The 17,795-nt window shown below is 40.1% G+C and overlaps 3 protein-coding genes across 4 annotated transcripts; all 3 read left to right on the forward strand.

The window, feature by feature from the left end:
• Positions 1-402: 402 nt before the first annotated feature.
• On the forward strand, positions 403-7,418 carry LOC134875647 (cornifelin homolog B-like). 2 transcript variants are annotated; one of them, XM_063900232.1, is made up of 4 exons: positions 403-743; positions 2,089-2,201; positions 2,339-2,493; positions 6,796-7,418. In XM_063900232.1, the coding sequence occupies exons 2-4, from the start codon at positions 2,102-2,104 to the stop codon at positions 6,997-6,999; spliced, it is 459 nt and encodes a 152-aa protein (XP_063756302.1). In that variant the 5' UTR covers positions 403-743; positions 2,089-2,101; the 3' UTR covers positions 7,000-7,418. The 2 variants fall into 2 exon arrangements, with proteins under 2 accessions (XP_063756302.1, XP_063756303.1); XM_063900233.1 differs by lacking the exon at positions 403-743 and adding an exon at positions 821-1,741.
• A 2,377-nt stretch (positions 7,419-9,795) lies between these two features.
• Positions 9,796-13,081, forward strand: ponzr4 (plac8 onzin related protein 4). Its single transcript, XM_063900416.1, has 4 exons — positions 9,796-10,016; positions 10,868-10,984; positions 11,161-11,315; positions 11,934-13,081. Exons 2-4 carry the CDS (start codon positions 10,879-10,881, stop codon positions 12,051-12,053), a joined length of 381 nt encoding a protein of 126 aa, XP_063756486.1. The 5' UTR covers positions 9,796-10,016; positions 10,868-10,878; the 3' UTR covers positions 12,054-13,081.
• Positions 13,082-14,577: 1,496 nt separating this feature from the next.
• ugt5g1 (UDP glucuronosyltransferase 5 family, polypeptide G1) lies at positions 14,578-17,684 on the forward strand. The gene is made up of 2 exons (XM_063900413.1): positions 14,578-14,706; positions 15,599-17,684. The coding sequence occupies exon 2, from the start codon at positions 15,611-15,613 to the stop codon at positions 17,183-17,185; it is 1,575 nt and encodes a 524-aa protein (XP_063756483.1). The 5' UTR covers positions 14,578-14,706; positions 15,599-15,610; the 3' UTR covers positions 17,186-17,684.
• Positions 17,685-17,795: the final 111 nt, after the last annotated feature.

The following is a 17,795-nucleotide window of genomic DNA, read 5'->3' on the forward strand; positions in this document are numbered from 1 at the left end:
GGTCAGTTTTGATTCTGAATGATCATGTTCTAAATGTGGATGGATCTTTTCTACCCACCATGAATGTCACCTTTAAACCTGTGTGTGATTAACTGTGTCAGCTGCTACCCTTAAGGAAGAGGGGACAGGTTTTTTCTTGATAGGGGTAGGATTTACTCCTGTTTCACTCCTGACAGTAAAATCAGATATAACAGTACAGCAAATATGTTGCATTTTAATATGTTAATTTTCCCATTGCTTGTGAGAATAATCCCGTTTGATTTGATGTGTTTTTCGCTGAGCAGAATCTTTGTAAAAGCTCAATTCTAACAATCGTCATAGCTCACTTCAGAAAAAGTAAAACTTGTGCATTTCTTTAATTTGGTTGATTTGACTGACTTAAACAAACATCTTTTGTTACCATTGATACGGTGTGTCTCCCCTTTAATGGGGCCTTTTGAGCCAGATCATAACAAAACGAATACTCTCAATTTGCTCTATGATGACTTTTTGTCCTGAGTAACTCTTTTCCACCGTGAAGATAAACTTCAACTTATCTCTAAATAACATTTTTTTGGAATGCAGGTCAGCAGATAGGGAACACGGGGACTTGTTTACCCACCTTATCTGGCAGTTTGGTGTTTACACCAAAACACTGCAGTGAAGCAAAGAGCACTCACTGTGAGAAAAAGTCTCTCAGTAGATAAGAAAACTGTGGCCAGTACATTCCTGTCCGGGGATTTTTGATAACTAAACTCAGACAGGTAAGTCATTATGCTTGGTTACACATTGTTTGTCAAAGGGACGTAAATCATTGTTTAACAAAAGTTGGAAAACTGCTGAAATCTTCCTCTCCGTTCACTGAGGAGCAGAGCTAAAGAGTAACTCAGGTCAGGAGACAGTTGGTTTAATCCTGAGTGAGTGAGGGGCGTGGACTCTGTTCAGAGCCAGCTCCTCACTGGTGAGCTTATTCTTTGAAAGAGTTAATAGCTACCTGTGGATGTTGTTTAAAACCCAGGATTATAGGTCACGGATACCAAGTTTGCTGCTTTGTATTCTCTTATCTGCCTGGTGTTAATGTGTACAGCTGATCAGAACAGGCAGTGTTTCATTAGATGCCACTTTATACTTCTAGCACAATATGTTTTTACATTACTTTATATCTGTAGAAATATGGTTGCTGTTAAGATAAGATAAGAATTACTTTACTAATCCCAAACTGAGAAATGTTTGTGTTGCAGCAGCACAATACAATATACCCCAATAAAGGGTACACCACTACGGACTAAACATATTTGCTAATGTAGTCCATATACAGTAGGTTGTAAAATGACACAAAAAGCCTTCATCATTATTTTTCTTTAAATTAGAATTAATATATTAGCACAAATAGAAAAAAGTATTCATAAAAATGAATATAAATGATTAAAGGAGCTGTTTGAGATTTAGACAACTCTTTATTTTTAAGTTGAGCTCTAGGTTTTAATATGCTCTGAATCCTCACACTTTAATACTAAATGTATGAAACAGGACCGGAATTCTTTTTTATTTTATTTTAGAGGAACCCAGCAAACTGGTGTCTGTGATGGGGGGAAAGTGGGGTTAAAGGAATGTAAGGCTGGAAGGATGCAGAGATGCTCTGGTTTTCCTGAAGAGTTAGATAAAGCATGCTGGCAGCAAAGATGGCCATTAGAGCTGGGTTGAAGAAGTGAAGGGCCGGCTTGATTGATAGGCAGGTTTGCTGATTGCTGATTCAGGCTAGGTGAGTAGTGAGACGGAGAGACAGGTCAACCGGGGAAAGGAAACAAGAAAAGATAAAACTTGCACCAAGCATACAAAACTCGTACTAAACAGCAGAACAATAGTAAACAACACAGGCAGACAGGTGTCAAAGAGGAAGAACTGTGGCAGTGTATCATATTTAGAGCTGATACTTCATTTTGTAAGGTCTTTCTACAGTCTAAAGCGAGCACTGTTTTATATTGGAAGTAGAAATTATAAGGAGGCACTATTGGTTAGCTGAGGAATAGGATTTCTATCTTAATTATTAGTTCCATATTAAAAGCATTACAACCATAATTTAACCCTGACTCCTCTGTGGTTTTGTAGGGTCAGCCTAGCTATGTATCGACAGGTGGTCGAGGTCCAGCCGGAGAGCAGGGTTCATGTGGAAGGTCAATGGAGTACTGGCCTGTGTGAGTGCCATAAAGACGTGGGAGACTGTAAGTGTCCAAACATGAGTAAATACCCTGATTCAGAATTTTATGACATTTCTGACAACTCTTGAAGCAAAAAACCTATCCTGATATGACGAATGTCTATCATGCCTTGTATACTGTTCTGATGTGTGTGTGTGCAGGCTGTTTTGCCCTGTGCTGCCTCCCAGTGTTTACCTGCAAGGTGACCAGAGCAGTGGGCGCCTGTGCCTGCCTGCCTCTGCTCGACTGTATCGGCTGCGTCCCCCCTGCCTCTCTCGCCATGAGGGCATCTGTCAGGCAACGATACGGCATAAAGGTAATAGATTTACCTTTGAAATACATCATTTAATAAATATTTACTATACTTTTGATATATTTTCCCCTGATTGTCTTTGTTCATTTAAGTTGTCTCCCATTGACTTCCATTATTGTCACATTGCCATTAAGACACTCCAATGGGTAATTTTAAATGGGAATTTTAACAGGTGCTTACACAAAGACTGAAAATGTAAACCTATATCATTTTAACAATCCAGTAATTACAGCTACCTAACATCTGATAGCTATCTTGAAAACTCATAGCTTAGTTTAATTTTGAGATAAAGAAGAATTGACTGAAATACAGCTAGTGCATGCCTTTACTGTTTGGAAAAAATGCTCAACTACCTTAAAGCATATTGCAATTCAATTAGTTCTCGATTGACAGGAAATTTAGAAGGCAAAGTAGCTAGAGCCGGGCTAAACTACATTTTTTAAATCTGAAAATTTAAAAAGAGCTGTTACTGCCCGGCTCATAGGCTGCAACAAAGATGGGAGGCCAGAAAAGCATATTTATTAAAATGTAACAAAACCAAAGGACTTAACAAACCTAAGCAAACATGGAAGTCAATTATCAGTAATGTTTGCATGTATGGGTGAGTGAAAATGTGCAACAAACAAAGACATGACAGATAAACATTCACCAGCATCCAACAAATTACCTACAGCTAGACAAAGCTTGCATCCACCATCATTCCAGCTCCCATAAACTAGACTCAACATAGGCGCCAAACCGAAGCAACAACCAAACATTCATCCGAAACAAACGGCTCACTAGCCAAGTAAGTTGTCCTAAGACGCACAGCACCGAGGCAACCGAACAATGCAAAGTTCTCCCAACAAAGACATGAGCTGCAGCGCTTATGTTCCCAAAGCTTACAGACCTAACTGACCACTTGCAGACACTCACAGCATATTACCACTTTAGCATGTACTGACTTCCAACCAGAACTAAAGTAGCCTCCTGCACTAAGATATCACAAAAACCCCCAAACTTTCAGCACCAACAAAGCCAAACGGTTTACCAGGATTAAGCTTCCAATGGAAAAATACCCAAATTCTTTGCAGATATCTTGTTTTCTCTCAGACTAACTGCTAAAAGGCTATTATGGAATATTTTCCCATTGACGCCAAGATAAACTGTCTACCCCAGCTTGGAATTATTTACGTTGACGGGAATGTTCCTGGTTCGGATGTTGTGATCAACTTGAACAATGCAGCTGATGCCTCACGTACCTCACCATATCCCTAATTCAATTACACCTGAGCTGCTGGAGCTTGGAATAATTGTGCTTGCTGCTGAGAAGATGGAGATTTTTAAGTTATAAAACACAATAGCAGCACTCCGGGGAAATATCTGCAACAACACTTAATGACAAGGGTTATTACTTTAGCAATCCAAACAATGCTTCGAGCAATATCGTGACATCCAGATATGATGAGAATGCAGTGAAATCAGGATACGTTTGCTAAATCAATAGCTCTGCACTAGAGTTATAAATAAACCTAATGAATAAACAACTAACTGTTAGTGCCTCTAAGATAGAGCAGGCTGCTCACACTGCCCACACGGTTTCACGGCTGTTTGTCCGCACTTAACACGCCACAAAACCGCGTGCATGACCTCAGATCTCAACAGACATCAGTGCACATTCAAAACAGATGTTGGGCATGCAAACAGCAACATGCCGGGGCCAACTTAGGACTGTGATGTTGGATAAGTGGAGCAGTTGGTTTCTGGGACAGTGCAGAGAAAGAGAGATAAGACTGGAAGGTGGGAGTGGTTGGAGGCCAAGCAGGCAGAAGCTGGAGCAATGCCATCGGAGAGAAGGGGGCGGTTGGAAATGTTGGCTTTTTTGGAGGTGGAGTGGGCCGTGGATCGCTGTCGATGCTGCAGAGCAAGGAAGGTGCCAGAAGTTCTTATGCAAACAAGTCCCAGCATGTAGGCAACAACGCTCTCATGGGTGAAAGGACACGATGCTGTAACAGTGAGCATCATGAGAGTAAAACGGTAGATTGTGCCCATCATTTGCATTTGAATTAGAAGTTATGGATCTTCTTTTTAAGTCTTTATTTCTTGATCTTGATGTTGGTATTTGTAGCCATGCATGTATGCAGGGGTGGCAGTGTTGGTTGGTCTACCACTTCGGTACGGACTGAAATATCTCAAGATGAGTTACCCAATAATCACATGTATGTTCCCCAAAGGACTTGTGCCGGTTTACGTTTATAGGCTGGTGTTGAGTGAAAAGTGACATTTGGTAAAGTAAAACTAAATCACTGTCACATCAACCACAATCAAACCTGCGCAACGAGCACAGCCTCACTGCGTAGCTGTTTTAACTCCAAAACTTACTTAATTATTTTATCCCTTGCTAATTATGTTTGTCATGTTTATGCTTTCACAGCTTTTTCAGTTAATATTCAATTTGTTGCAATGCTAAGAAGTAATGTTTTTAATTGTGCGCCTTTAAAAGCACCCAAGGAAACCCAAAAGTATGTAGTGAAACAGGGGACATGTGTCACTACAGTGAGTAGGCTGATCTGAACAGGTGGGTTTTCAGGAGGGATTTGAATATGGTGATTGTGTCAGACTGTCGGATGTGTTGGGGGAGGGAGTTCCAGAGTCTGGGAGCAGTGCAGCTAAAAGCCCGAGACCCCATGGTGACAAGACCTGGGGTGGGGATGGTGAGTTCGCAGACCAGGAGTGGTGAGAGTCAGATGGGGTGTACTCCTGAATGAGGTCAGCCAGATGGGTGGGGGCCAGGTTGAGGAGGGCTTTGTTTATGAGCATCCGTTTGTATAGGGAGCCAGTGCAGTTTGAAGAGGATGGGGGTGAAGACATACAGTATCAAGGCATCAAATCCTTCCTCAGCCAAACTTTTGTTAAGATGATACATAAACATGTTTATGTGTGGTATGGTTGTGTTTGCATACTCGGTATCCACGAATGTGTAAAGTGCGTAGCGATCAGTTTGGTTGTAAATGTCACCCTCCCACATTCAATACACGTAGAGGCAGAGCAGCTTGGAGAAATTGTGCTACTGAACAGAACCAGGTTGGCTGCAAAACTGTGTAAATCTTCATTATATACATATATATTTTGGCTTCTATATGTGTATAAGTAAAAAGATGCATTCAGATCCTGACATCTGTAAGGATTCTTATGGTTGGATTCATTATTTGTCGGTATTGTTACTTTAAGATTACATTTACAGTTTGAAATGCAACTGTTGAGTGTATTTGCAGTGGTAGAAATGATCGAGGGAAGTGGACTTGGTGGACACAAACGCTGCAAGACAAAAGGGACATTTAAAAGAACAGGTTTGTTCGAGGCAGGGCTAAAAAGAAATTCATGTTCCAACACACACAGGGATCAAACGCAACTGAACAGGAATGCAGGACTTACGTACAAACTGTTCAGAGGAGGGGATGAAGTGCAGGTGCGCAGGAGGTCAGGTGGCAGCAGCTCTAATGGGTCACAGGTGACAGTAATGAGGCCAATCAAAAAAGGCGGGAAAACTCTGGGAACAGCAAAGGAGCTGATTGGCTGGGAATACTAACGAGGCTAATTCAGAGCAGGTGTGTAGGGGATCAAAGGCAGCACAGAAGAACAAAGACAGGAAGTAAAACCAGACATGCCAGAGACATTTCAAAATAAAACAGGAAACGATAAACTAAAATCCAGGATCATGAAAAAATGAAAAAAGTAAAAGTATTGAATCAAAGAAACATAAACTTGTGTTCTGGCATTACGTAAAAGTGCTGACTCAGTGTCATAAAGGATGCACATGCTGCCGATAGAATGATAGGATCTGCCTTCGTGATGTTTCTCAGACTTTATTGATTTATCAAATCTCACCCACCACATTTCCAACTCTACTCACGGCTCTGGTTGCTAAGAGCTAAGAATTGGCTGCAAGAAACACACTGTCCTCAGAGGGAGGATTCTATGAAACACAAGAGCAGGATTATTACTGCTACACTGACAAATACATGGCCATCTATTGATTAAGAGCAGTTAGATCATTAGATTTGATCCCTTATATCTGCTTAGTACCTAATTTGGTCTTTTCGCAAAACAAGAATAAAGGTGGTAAAACTATGCCAAATGTTATTTGTACATTATTCTTTGAGTGATGGTTTTAATTACAATAAAATTGAGTATAAGCCTATTCCAGAGTACAACAGGCACTGCGTTATATATCAGTAAAATGTCATTCTTGCTCCTGATTGCTAATGTTAACCTTTTGTCCGAGCCTCCCACCTGTGTTCAGGCATCTCTCCGTGTGTCTTACAGGGGAGTGTGTGGAGCGACTGCCTATACGGATGCTGCTGCTATCCGCTGTCTTGGCTCCAGATCTCCAGAGAGCTGAAGAGAAGAGCAGCGTCCCACGCCTCCTCCTCCTCCTCCTCCTCCTCCTCCTCCTCCTCCTCCTCCTCCTCCTCCGCCTCAGCCAGATACAGTGCTCTGCGCTGCCTGCAGGGGGCGCACTTGGTCTAGACTTTCTCAGCTACAGCCTGGTCTCCAGGGTACAGGAGTAGATTTAATCACACTTCCCCTGATCTGCAGCCACTCCCTGGTACCTTCACAGAATTCAGCAGGGACACAATCTGTCGTGCAGAGAGGAACGTTTAGAATTTCCCAAGATAATAAAACCTTTTTATTTTTTTTAGTGTGAAGAAGTAATTGCTGCATTTTATTTTGGAAAGCAGATTCAACTTGTGATATATTGTAATTTGTTATCTTGATCATGTTGTTTTATTTCTCACTTATTATATATTATATAAAGAAAGAACATTTACTCAAGCACCCCACTCACAGTTTTCTGTTTTAGGGGATTTTATTTGGGCATTTCAATGTTATGCTGCTGTATACTTCTATTCTACATTTGTTTTTTTCAGATTAAAATTCAACCACAACGTTTCTCCCTTTATTTCAATAACAGTTTGAGCCTCAAAAGAGTTTTTCAAAGTGTTTTTTATCATTTATTTATCATTTTATGGCCCCTCAAACATACTGTATATTATGACCCCTTGCAGGGGATCAAACAACAGGTAGAAAACCACTAAATATAAAGCAGTGGTTCCCAAACTTTTTTCAGTCAGGCCCCCCTTGGGTAATCAGAAATATTTTCGAGCCCCCCCCAACCCGGTTTGCACCTAGACTGGTAGGATTAATTTTATGGTTGTACAAACATCACATTTTTATACAAAAACCAACTATAATTTGATAATTTATTGAACACGGGTCGGCATTCGAGGGCCGTGCCCCCCCTAGCGGGCCCAAAAAATATCCCTTTTAGTTATTATTTTAATATTAAATGTGCAAAGAAATGAACGTCGAAAACAAATCATTTTGGTTGTGCATGCATATCAACGTACCACCAGAGTCGGCGCCAGAAATGATCTACTGGAGGGGCATTGGGTCATGGGCGGGGGTACTGCCGTTTGAGAAATATTCTAACGCAGAGGCGACATCATAATCCAATACAGTAGAAATGTTATCAAAAACGAAACACGTTTTTCTTTATCATTATTAGTTTTTTTTAAATTTGTTTATTTCCGTATCATGACACTTAGTCGAGGCTATGTGGTAGCCCTATGCACACAGTTTACGCAAACCAAGATGATAATAAAAGGCAGAAAGGTGTGGGGTAAAGTTTGGACAACATATAAACTACAGAACACGACCGCTGACATAAGCTGAGGCACGCATTCGGGCAGGACAAGCCACGCATCTGGCACCAGGCTGAAATGACATAAGCCCATATATCTTACAGGCAGCCAACAAGTATAAAACACAAATGCAGATAGACCCAGCAAACATTTACAACAATTCATCTGCTTAGTAGGCCTTATCATGAAAGCCAGAGCTGGCTTCAAAAGGTGAAATGAACCAACGACTTATCGTCAGAAGAGTTGCAGGCGACGATTGAAGCTTCTACGGTGTCCTTCCATTCGCTTGTGCATTTGCGTGTCAAGTCTTTCTCGAATGAAAGTTGCACCAACCTGGCCTTTCTGCTATGCTACACGAGAGAAAGGCCAGGTTGGTGCAGCTTGCATTCGAGAAAGACTTGACTCAGCTTATGTCAGCGGTCCCGTTCTGTAGTTTATATGTTGTCCAAACTTTACCCCACCCCTTTCTGCCTTTTATTATCATCTTGGTTTGCATAAACTGTGTGCATAGGGCTACCACATAGCCTCGACTAAGTTTTTGATAGCATTTCTGCTGTGTTGGATCATGATGTCGCCTCTGCGTTAAACTATTTGTCAAACGGCAGTGCCCCCCCGCCGATTACCCAATGCCCCTACAGTAGATCTGCTCTGGCGCCGACTCTGTTGTATTGGCAAATGATCCTGAGCCACTGTGAAATGATGCTCTCTTTCGGACATAGTTGCAAAATAGCAAATCCTCGCTGACATTTTAGCGTGTCTGATTTTATCTGCTGCTAAGGATGCACAGTGGTCAAACACCGCTGATCTAAAGTATATACCAGCTACCCTCAATTGAAAAATGTAGTTGAGTGCATTGACAGCTACAGAGGGCAACTTTCTGCAAAATGAGTACCTTAACTTTAATATTATTAAGCTGATATGTACTGTACTCTCACTTTGTAGGAGTTTTAAAGCAGGACTTCAACTTAAGGTAGAAGGTTTAGTTAAGGTAAGTTAAGGCAAGATAGCAAAGCACACAAACATTTCAAACACCACACAAAGTCTCTGAATCCTCTTTATAAAAAAGTCATTTATGCAAGACTGGAGCAAATCTGTTAAAACATGAACCTATTTAAAATAGTTTAGCTGTATACTTACAGAATTGTAAAGTGAACACCGCATTATGACAGACAAAGGACATGGAGAAACGAATATATATATTATTCCCAAAATGTATTAAAACAAAAACCTCAAAAAGGCCCTTTTATGTTATAGCAAATCACTATTCATAAGAATCCAAAAGGGCAACTTTCACCAAGCTGATATTGAAAATGTTGTAATGCTTGGTAATATAGCATGCATGAAATATTCCTCTTTCAAGTTACCTAGTTTGTGTTTTCTTTATTTTGAAAGCTGTTCTTCTTGAAAAAATACAGGGAAATAATGAGAGGTAGTCAGATAACATCTTAACAAAGAGGGCGTAACAGACCAAAACTCACGCTTACTATTCAATAAGTTTGTACTGTTCCAACAAAGGCATTGCGCCAAATCAGGATAAGTACGAAACATTCCCTTCTGTGCTAATCACATACCCGGTCTAAGAACAGAGATGCACACTTTAAATGAGGCAATCTGTATTTTGTGGCACAATGACGTATGAGATTTTAAAAGATGCGTGACAGTTAGATATCCAGATGTCTGACTGTCAAAGGTGTAGTAACAATTAGGACTGGACCGACTTGTCGGTGACATGCATGCTGTGCTGCTTTGACACGTTCACTGTTTTGTGGCAAGTATATAAGGTGCCACACTAACCGTTAAATCCATCCCTTCACTGCTGCCTCTTTATCCCGGGACAATAAGGTAAGACAATACACTTTAAAGTGATTGATCGGGTATAGAAATAATGCAGATCAGCACTTCAATTTATATTTAATCGTATTGTATGAACTGAATCAACTTTTTTAGCTATAATTAAATGTAATATGTCAACATGTTTCATATAACTGAATTAGGTTAGTTGAAAGCAATAATATTAAGTTTAAATAGGAAATATTAGGTTCAACTTAATATTATCGCTTAGAAACTTACCTTAAACAGTTGTGTGAAATTTGTTGAGGTAATAATTAAAGACAATGTTGAGTTCTTCAGGGTGTTCATTGATTTTTATTTAATTACGTGTGAAGTTTGTATTTAATTGAATAGTATTTCATTTAAATGTTGTTTGAGAATTGTTGTTCATGCTCTAACTTCAGGTGAAGGGTTGCGTGACTCCCTTAAGATGTTCAGGATATTTAGCAACTTGTGGATTTGTGAAATCTTACAAAGAAATGAGTAGTTGAACTCTAACCTACAGACATTTTCATATTCTATAGAGTGGGCTTATCTTATTTTTAGAATGGTAAAGATATGAAGTGTTTGTGTCATAACAGCAATGTGTCCTTCTTATGACCCGCATGTTCAGTTTGCTGCATTGTATTTGACTGTATGCACTTCCCTTTTGTTGATCATTTGTCTTTTCTAGAAACTTAAACAGCTTTACATTTCGTGTCATTACTAGAATTTAAATACTGTACCTGCTTATTGGAATAAACATTTTACAATTTACAGTTCTAACAGATTTAAAATAGTCAAAATATATAAAGACAGAACATGTACAACAGTTTTACAGTCCCTACATGGATATCACCACATTGTTATCAATTTCTTATTAGAATCTGAAATCATGACTGAAAAGATGGTTGTGACCCAGCCCAGACCCTACATCATGAACGGTGGATCCGGACAGTGGACCTCTGGCATCTGTGATTGCCTCGAAGACCTGCCTCAATGTGAGTGCAGTTTGTCAGATAATAAGAACAAGTCTTAAACTGCTTTGAAAAACATTCAGACTTGTTCGCTCAATGATAAATTTTAGAGACTTAACTGTTCAAGAAACGTGTTTGGTTTTGACCTCAGCGAAGGAGAGAAACACTCCGGTGACATTATGTGATTTTCTCTTTTCTAGGTTGTCTCGCCTTTTGGTGTTTACCCTGCTTCGCATGTAAGACATCACATGAGGCCGAGGAGTGTGTGTGTTTACCTCTGCTGGATGGTTTTGGATTGATCCCTCCTATAGGCACCTCCCTCAGAGTGTCAATACGTCAACGATATGGCATAGAGGTACAAACGCTATGCTAACTAGTTTTAATAATTGAACCTCAACTGCATCTGCAGTTTTAAAGACACTGTAGTGTTTACAAGCATCATAGTCACTGCTTATCTGATTTCTGATCAGTCTTAAACCTAGTTTCCTTTTTTATGTTTGATTTTGTTTGATCAATTTAGCTGTGTTATGCAAATCTCATCTCAAGTCTAGTCTAGTAAACTGTTTAGCAAAAACACAGAAACGTACATGCTAATGCACCCGTTTCCCAAAAAGGGCCTTATGGAGCTGTGTGGTGTTTGATGCAATGCAATAAGCATCAGTGGAATTATGTCAACAAACCAGCATTTAAAGGTTTATGGTTCTTAGGTAGTTTATTTGGTAGTGCAGGGCTGAAGCTGGTTTAAGATTTAACCCGGAAATCGGAAAGCATTTTCACACCAACGTTTTTGTACTTTTTATTTTAAAGGGAAGCAAAAAGGTTAATGCTAGTATCTGAAAATATATAAACTGGTAGCTGTAGTGTCCTTCAAATATGTCTGAGACCTAAAAATGAATTGTTTTTCCTCTAAACTATTGCATTGCATGTCTAACCTATCTTATCTTCTCTCCCCTAACTGTGTCTGTGTTCACAGGGTACCATTTGCAATGACTGCGTGTACGCCTGCTGCTGCGGGCCCTGCAGCTGGTGTCAAATTGCACGAGAGATGAAAACAAGGGCAAACCCTATCACCTTCATCAGTATGGCAACCTAAGCAAGACAAAAAAAGGCCTCTGGGGAATGTCACTTAGCAGCTGATTAAATATTTGCACCTGTAAGCCGTATCTGTTGCAAAACTTAAGGACAGAGGGAAGATAAAGCACACGTGGCCTCACCGACAGATATTACAGACAACTAGCCAGTGACAGTAGTCAACCAATGAGGATTCTGGTTACATCTACGGGGAGTTACTAGTATTGTTTTTGATTTTGAAGTAATGTAAACTTTAATTTTTTAACTATTTTCAATATATCAATTGGGTTCATTCAATTTTGAATGTTTATGTGGGCTATTCTCACTCATTATATGAAAAGCCAAAGAAGACACACAGCTAGTAACTGGATTTGAAGTTTGCAACTGAGTGGATCTATAGCAATTTTTAAACTGTTGGTCAAAACTTTGGTCTAAAATAAGACACCTTAACAACTTATAGATGTATTAGGAACATACATTCCTGATCACCAGAAGAGTAATCATACTGACTTTCGTGAATCTCTGATTTGGATGGATCTGATTGAATTATCAATACATTTGGTACACACATTACAATCATCCTAATTATGAATGGTAATATATGTTGTGATCCTCTGACATTTAAATTAACAATCATCACGTAGAATCTTAGTTTGTCTCACAAGTTGGTTTATAATGAAATATCTGCAAAAAGAATAACATAACCAAAGCTATGGTGTTGATTAGCGTATGTTAGCATGCTAACCTGCTAAACATGGAAAACATTAGCTGCTTAAAGTCAGCTTTGTGATAGCATTGTCACTGAGCACATAGCATGTTGATGTTAGCATTTAGCTCGAAGTTCACTTATCTTGTACTTGTATTGTAGAATATATTGTAATTTGCGGTTAAAGGATTCAGTTATAGCTTCTGTAGATGCACTCATAATTCTTCATTACACATGGTTTGTATTTGAATTGAATGATTTCAAACTTTGACTCATTGTATGAGTCAAAGTTTTGTATGATATGTGATTCTTGAAGCGTGCTATAAAACTCTGTGTAAAGTTCAGTTTTTAGTCTGTGTGCTCTATCCAAGACAAACCAGGCCTTGTAGTGGTGCCTGCTGCAACATCAGGTTAATGTTTATGAAATGAAAGTTTAAATAAAATCAATATTGTAACACAGACCATAGCAAAACAAATGGGCTGTATATGAGGAGGATTATGGATTTAATGATATGATGTTAAGCGTGTGAGTAAATGGCATGAACACTGTCATGAGGATTGAAATGAGCCATATCATGATGCAGAACAATTGAAGGAAGGAAAGGTTTTGAACCAGCAAGTCTTCCAGGAGCTTTGTTCTGATATGTGGGCTTGGGGTCAACCTTAAACCCTAAAAGGTGCAATGAATGGTAAAGGACTCCCGTGGGAAAAAACAGTTTAATGAGTGCTTTTTATTCTCAGGCTTTCTTATTTTGAGGTAAACACATGTGTTGGTTAGCAACCACTTAATTTCCATGTGAGCTACCAGAGCATATGAGATCTACAGTTGTGATTTTTTTTGTTGGTCAAACTGCACTTGATTGTTGACCTTTGACAAACAAAATAAAATAAATCTTCTCCAGGCAATCGTGAGACACCAAGTTTACAGGAATGGAGCGAATGGACTGATCACCTAAAAACGTAATGAAACATAAACAAATATACTATAACTATAAATCTTTATGCACATGGGGGAAAAACAGTTCTAAAACCTGAGTTTGTTGGGTTGCCTTTTTTATTCAGTTTGTGTTAATCAATAGAAGGGTTTTATTTTTTTACGATTCTGCCCTTGCTATATTTAATCTTCCCATTGATAATGTCTTCTCAGATAAGACCAGTGGTAATTATAAACCCATTTGAACCTAGGATTTATGCTGCGGGCCAGATGGTTTGTCCCCACTTGCACTATACTTCTATCGCAACAAATTCCAGGTTATATTGGCCGCAGAAAAATATAATTATTAAGGCAAGCTCCCTTTCGGCAAATGTCTTTCTGCTTGTCTTCACCTCTCTGGTCTGCTGTTACCTCGAGCAGATTGTTCCCTGGCTCAGGTTTATGTCAGTCCACAGAGGCAGAGGAGTGGAGGGAAAGGCTGCGACTCGCTGATATGACCGTTGAATAGTGACTCGTGCTGTTATTGTAATCACCAGTGCATACTTTATTTTCCCTCCGTTGCATGACCTTGCTGCTTCCTTCTTCCCTCGTTCCCTGCCACTCCCGTCTCACACACACTCCCTTTTCTCCCAGAAGTTGCCTCAACAGTCAGATTACATACGCTGTGTATTTAACTAGCATGTCAGTATACTCAAATAAAAATGTGAATTAGCAGCAATTTGAATTATGCTGTTTTCTGTTAGTTATATTATTTACCCTTAAACAGGCTGTGTAGCTTTGCATGTATATTGTATGTGAAGAATAAAACAAGGATATGTTTATATCATGCTTTTAACGTCATCCACAATGTACAGACCTTTGAGATTAACCCATAACCCACATGCTGGACTTAGACCTGGTAGAGAAGTTTCATCATAACACAGGGTAATAGTGTGTGTTATAGGGAAGCCGTGTGAAGGTGCAATTATAATATAGTCTCCTAGCTCACTGAGGACCTGGAGCTCATGCCTTGGATTTTGAGACAACAAGAACCAGGTGAGGATTTAGACTAACTTAACTCTAACTCAACAACTAAGCATTTAACTAAACATCTCTTATGCTGTTGGACTGTGGAATATGTTTTTGATACAGGACAATATACTGTTCAAAACGACCACGACTGTGTAATATGTGTTCTCTAAACGTGGGGTCTGATTCGACTTGAAGGCTCATCTTTGATCCAAAATATGTGTGTGTCTAATTTATGCAATATCATTTTGCTTTGTACTTATAAGTGTTTCAGTTTGCTGTTTTACTGCTTACCTTGCATCCTAAGAAAATGCAGAAAATGATATGACATGATGACAAGTCCAGTTGTTGCTGTAATTAAGACCCAATGCCAGTTTTTTCACAATAATGAAGTTAGCTTAACACTTGACAGTTTACCAACCAGCTGCCGAGGAGTTAGGGTTAGGTTTGATAAGCTGCAGTATTTCAAAGTAGGTATTAACGTCACACTTCAGTCTGTATAAGGTCCACATTGGTGACCCTTGTGAACCTTTATAGTACAAATATGCTAAACAAAGCTTAAGCTATGTTGGCTGAACTTCTTTAGCATTGTCAGTTTTATGGTAAATCATTGCAGAGGACATTGACCTCAACAACGAAGATAATCTTTTGACCCCTCTCTTCTCTTGTGGTGCTGGATATCCCCTGTTTTCCACAAAGAAATGCAACGCATTTTGCTTGCATTCCAGCAAATCACAACTTCCCATTTAAGCTACTTATTTCTGCTACTTTCAACCACTGTTTGATTGTACCACAAATAACAGACTAGCACATATAAGACATGCCGTTTTCTTTTGTTTGTCACATTTATGTTTGCCGGACATGTGTGCTATTGCTGAGTTTAACAATTCTCCTTATATCTGCCTGTTGTCTCTCAAAGGAAATCTCCAGCATGATTGCTGTAATCCTGTCAGGAATCTTCTTCCTGTTGCTCAGTCCCACTTGTAGTGGCAGCAAGATCCTAGTAGTGCCGGTTGATGGCAGCCACTGGATCAACATGGAGGTGATCCTCAGAGAACTACACTCCAAAGGCCACGAAATCACCGTCCTGCGGTCTCCTAAGAGCTGGTTCATCCCTAGTAACTCTCCGATTTTTACTTCTATTAATGTGACCATGCTGCAGGATGAATCGGATTTGGACTACTACAATAAAATGCTATTGAATGTTATGGAGCGTCGCAGGTTGCCAACTTTTTTACGCACCTTCTACCAACAGCACTTGATCACATCCATGTTGGCAGAAGGCCATAGGATCCTTTCCAGAGCATCTGCTAAAATGTTAGATGACCCTGTTTTCATGAAGATTATACAAGATGCCAAGTTTGACTTAATGTTAACGGATCCTGCTCTGACTACAGGGGTTATTCTAGGTAGTTACCTCAAACTGCCAATGGTTTTCAATGTGCGCTGGATTAATAATGGGGAGGGCCATTTAACCATAGCTCCCTCTCCTGTCTCTTATGTCCCCGTGTCAGGCAGTGAACTTGATGATCAGATGGACTTCCTGGACAGAACCAAGAACATGTTGCATTATATATATAGTTCAGTTGAACAGCACTTTTTCATCAACCCTTACTACTCAGATCTGTTCCAAAAGCATTTCCCTCCCGGGACAGATCTGCTGTCTTTAGAGCTTGCAGCCGATATGTGGCTTGTGAGGACGGATTTCGTCTTTGAGTTCCCTCGACCTACAATGCCCAACGTGGTCTACATAGGAGGGTTCCAGTGCAAAAAGCCCAGTCCCCTCCCTGATGAGCTCGAGGCCTTTATGCAGAGCTCTGGGGAGCATGGGGTGGTGGTCATGTCTCTGGGGACGCTGGTGTCAGCACTGCCTCGCGAGGCCACAGAGGCCATCGCTGCTGCTTTTGCACAACTACCTCAGAAGGTGGTGTGGAGGTTTATAGGTGAAAAGCCATCATCCTTGGGAAACAACACCCTGCTGGTGGAATGGCTGCCTCAGAGAGACCTCCTGGGTCACCCCAAAACTCGTGCTTTTGTAGCCCATGGCGGCACCAACGGCATGTATGAAGCCATTTACCACGGTGTTCCTGTTCTGGGCCTGCCCCTCCTCTTTGACCAGTTTGACAACCTACTCCGGCTGAAGGTACGCGGGGCGGCTCGGGTGTTGGAAGCCTATTCACTCACCAAAGAAGACTTCCTAGAGGCTATAACAGACATTCTAGAGACTCCCTCATACCGTGACAACATACAGCGTCTCTCACGGCTACACCATGATAAGCCAATGTCACCCATGGACACCGCCATTTTTTGGATTGAGTACGTGATCAGGAATAAAGGAGCAGCCCATCTGCAGTCAGTAGGTTTTAGTCTGCCTTGGTATACCTACTCCAACCTGGATGTTGCTCTTTTATTAATGGCTCTCATTGCAGCCTTTGTCTGGGCGTCAGTGTCTTTCTGTAAGATTCTCTGCTGTCGAAGGTCCAAGAGGAAGACAAAGGCAGAGTAACTGAATCTACCAGAAAAGACATATATATATAATCTAAATAAACTCAATTTTATATCACATCAAGATTTATCGAGATTTCACAGACAGATTAGGTGTCAGCCTCCACCTGACCACTGTAGGTTTAGCATTAGTTACACTTACGTCCTGTGGGACACAAGGCCTTTGTACAAAAAGGAAGCTTCCCACATAGACTGTTGAGACAAATCTAAATCCTCAAGAACACTGGAACACTATATTTTGCTTTTTCTACAAAACATAGAGCAATATCTGTACAAGGCTCCTACTTAATACCTGCTGACAAATGCATCAGTTATGGAATCATGTATGTATGTTATTAAAAACACTGGACTTTGTCTTACAACATGTGCTAATATACCAAATTACAATCAATATGTTATGTGCATTATACTGACTTACAGTCATTTTGTCATCATTCTATGAATGTTAAAATGTGTGAATGCTATACCAACACTTTAAACAGATTAAAACAGCAAACATGCTTGAGTCTTATCATGAGTCAATACACACCACAAACAAATGTGAGATTGGGGTCTCCACAAGTGTTTTTGAAGCAGCTCCATTTGGAAAAAGGAACTTAAGACCGGGTCAA

This window comes from Eleginops maclovinus, chromosome 14 (assembly GCF_036324505.1).
Source record: "Eleginops maclovinus isolate JMC-PN-2008 ecotype Puerto Natales chromosome 14, JC_Emac_rtc_rv5, whole genome shotgun sequence".
In the NCBI taxonomy this organism is placed as follows: Eukaryota; Metazoa; Chordata; class Actinopteri; order Perciformes; family Eleginopidae; genus Eleginops; species Eleginops maclovinus.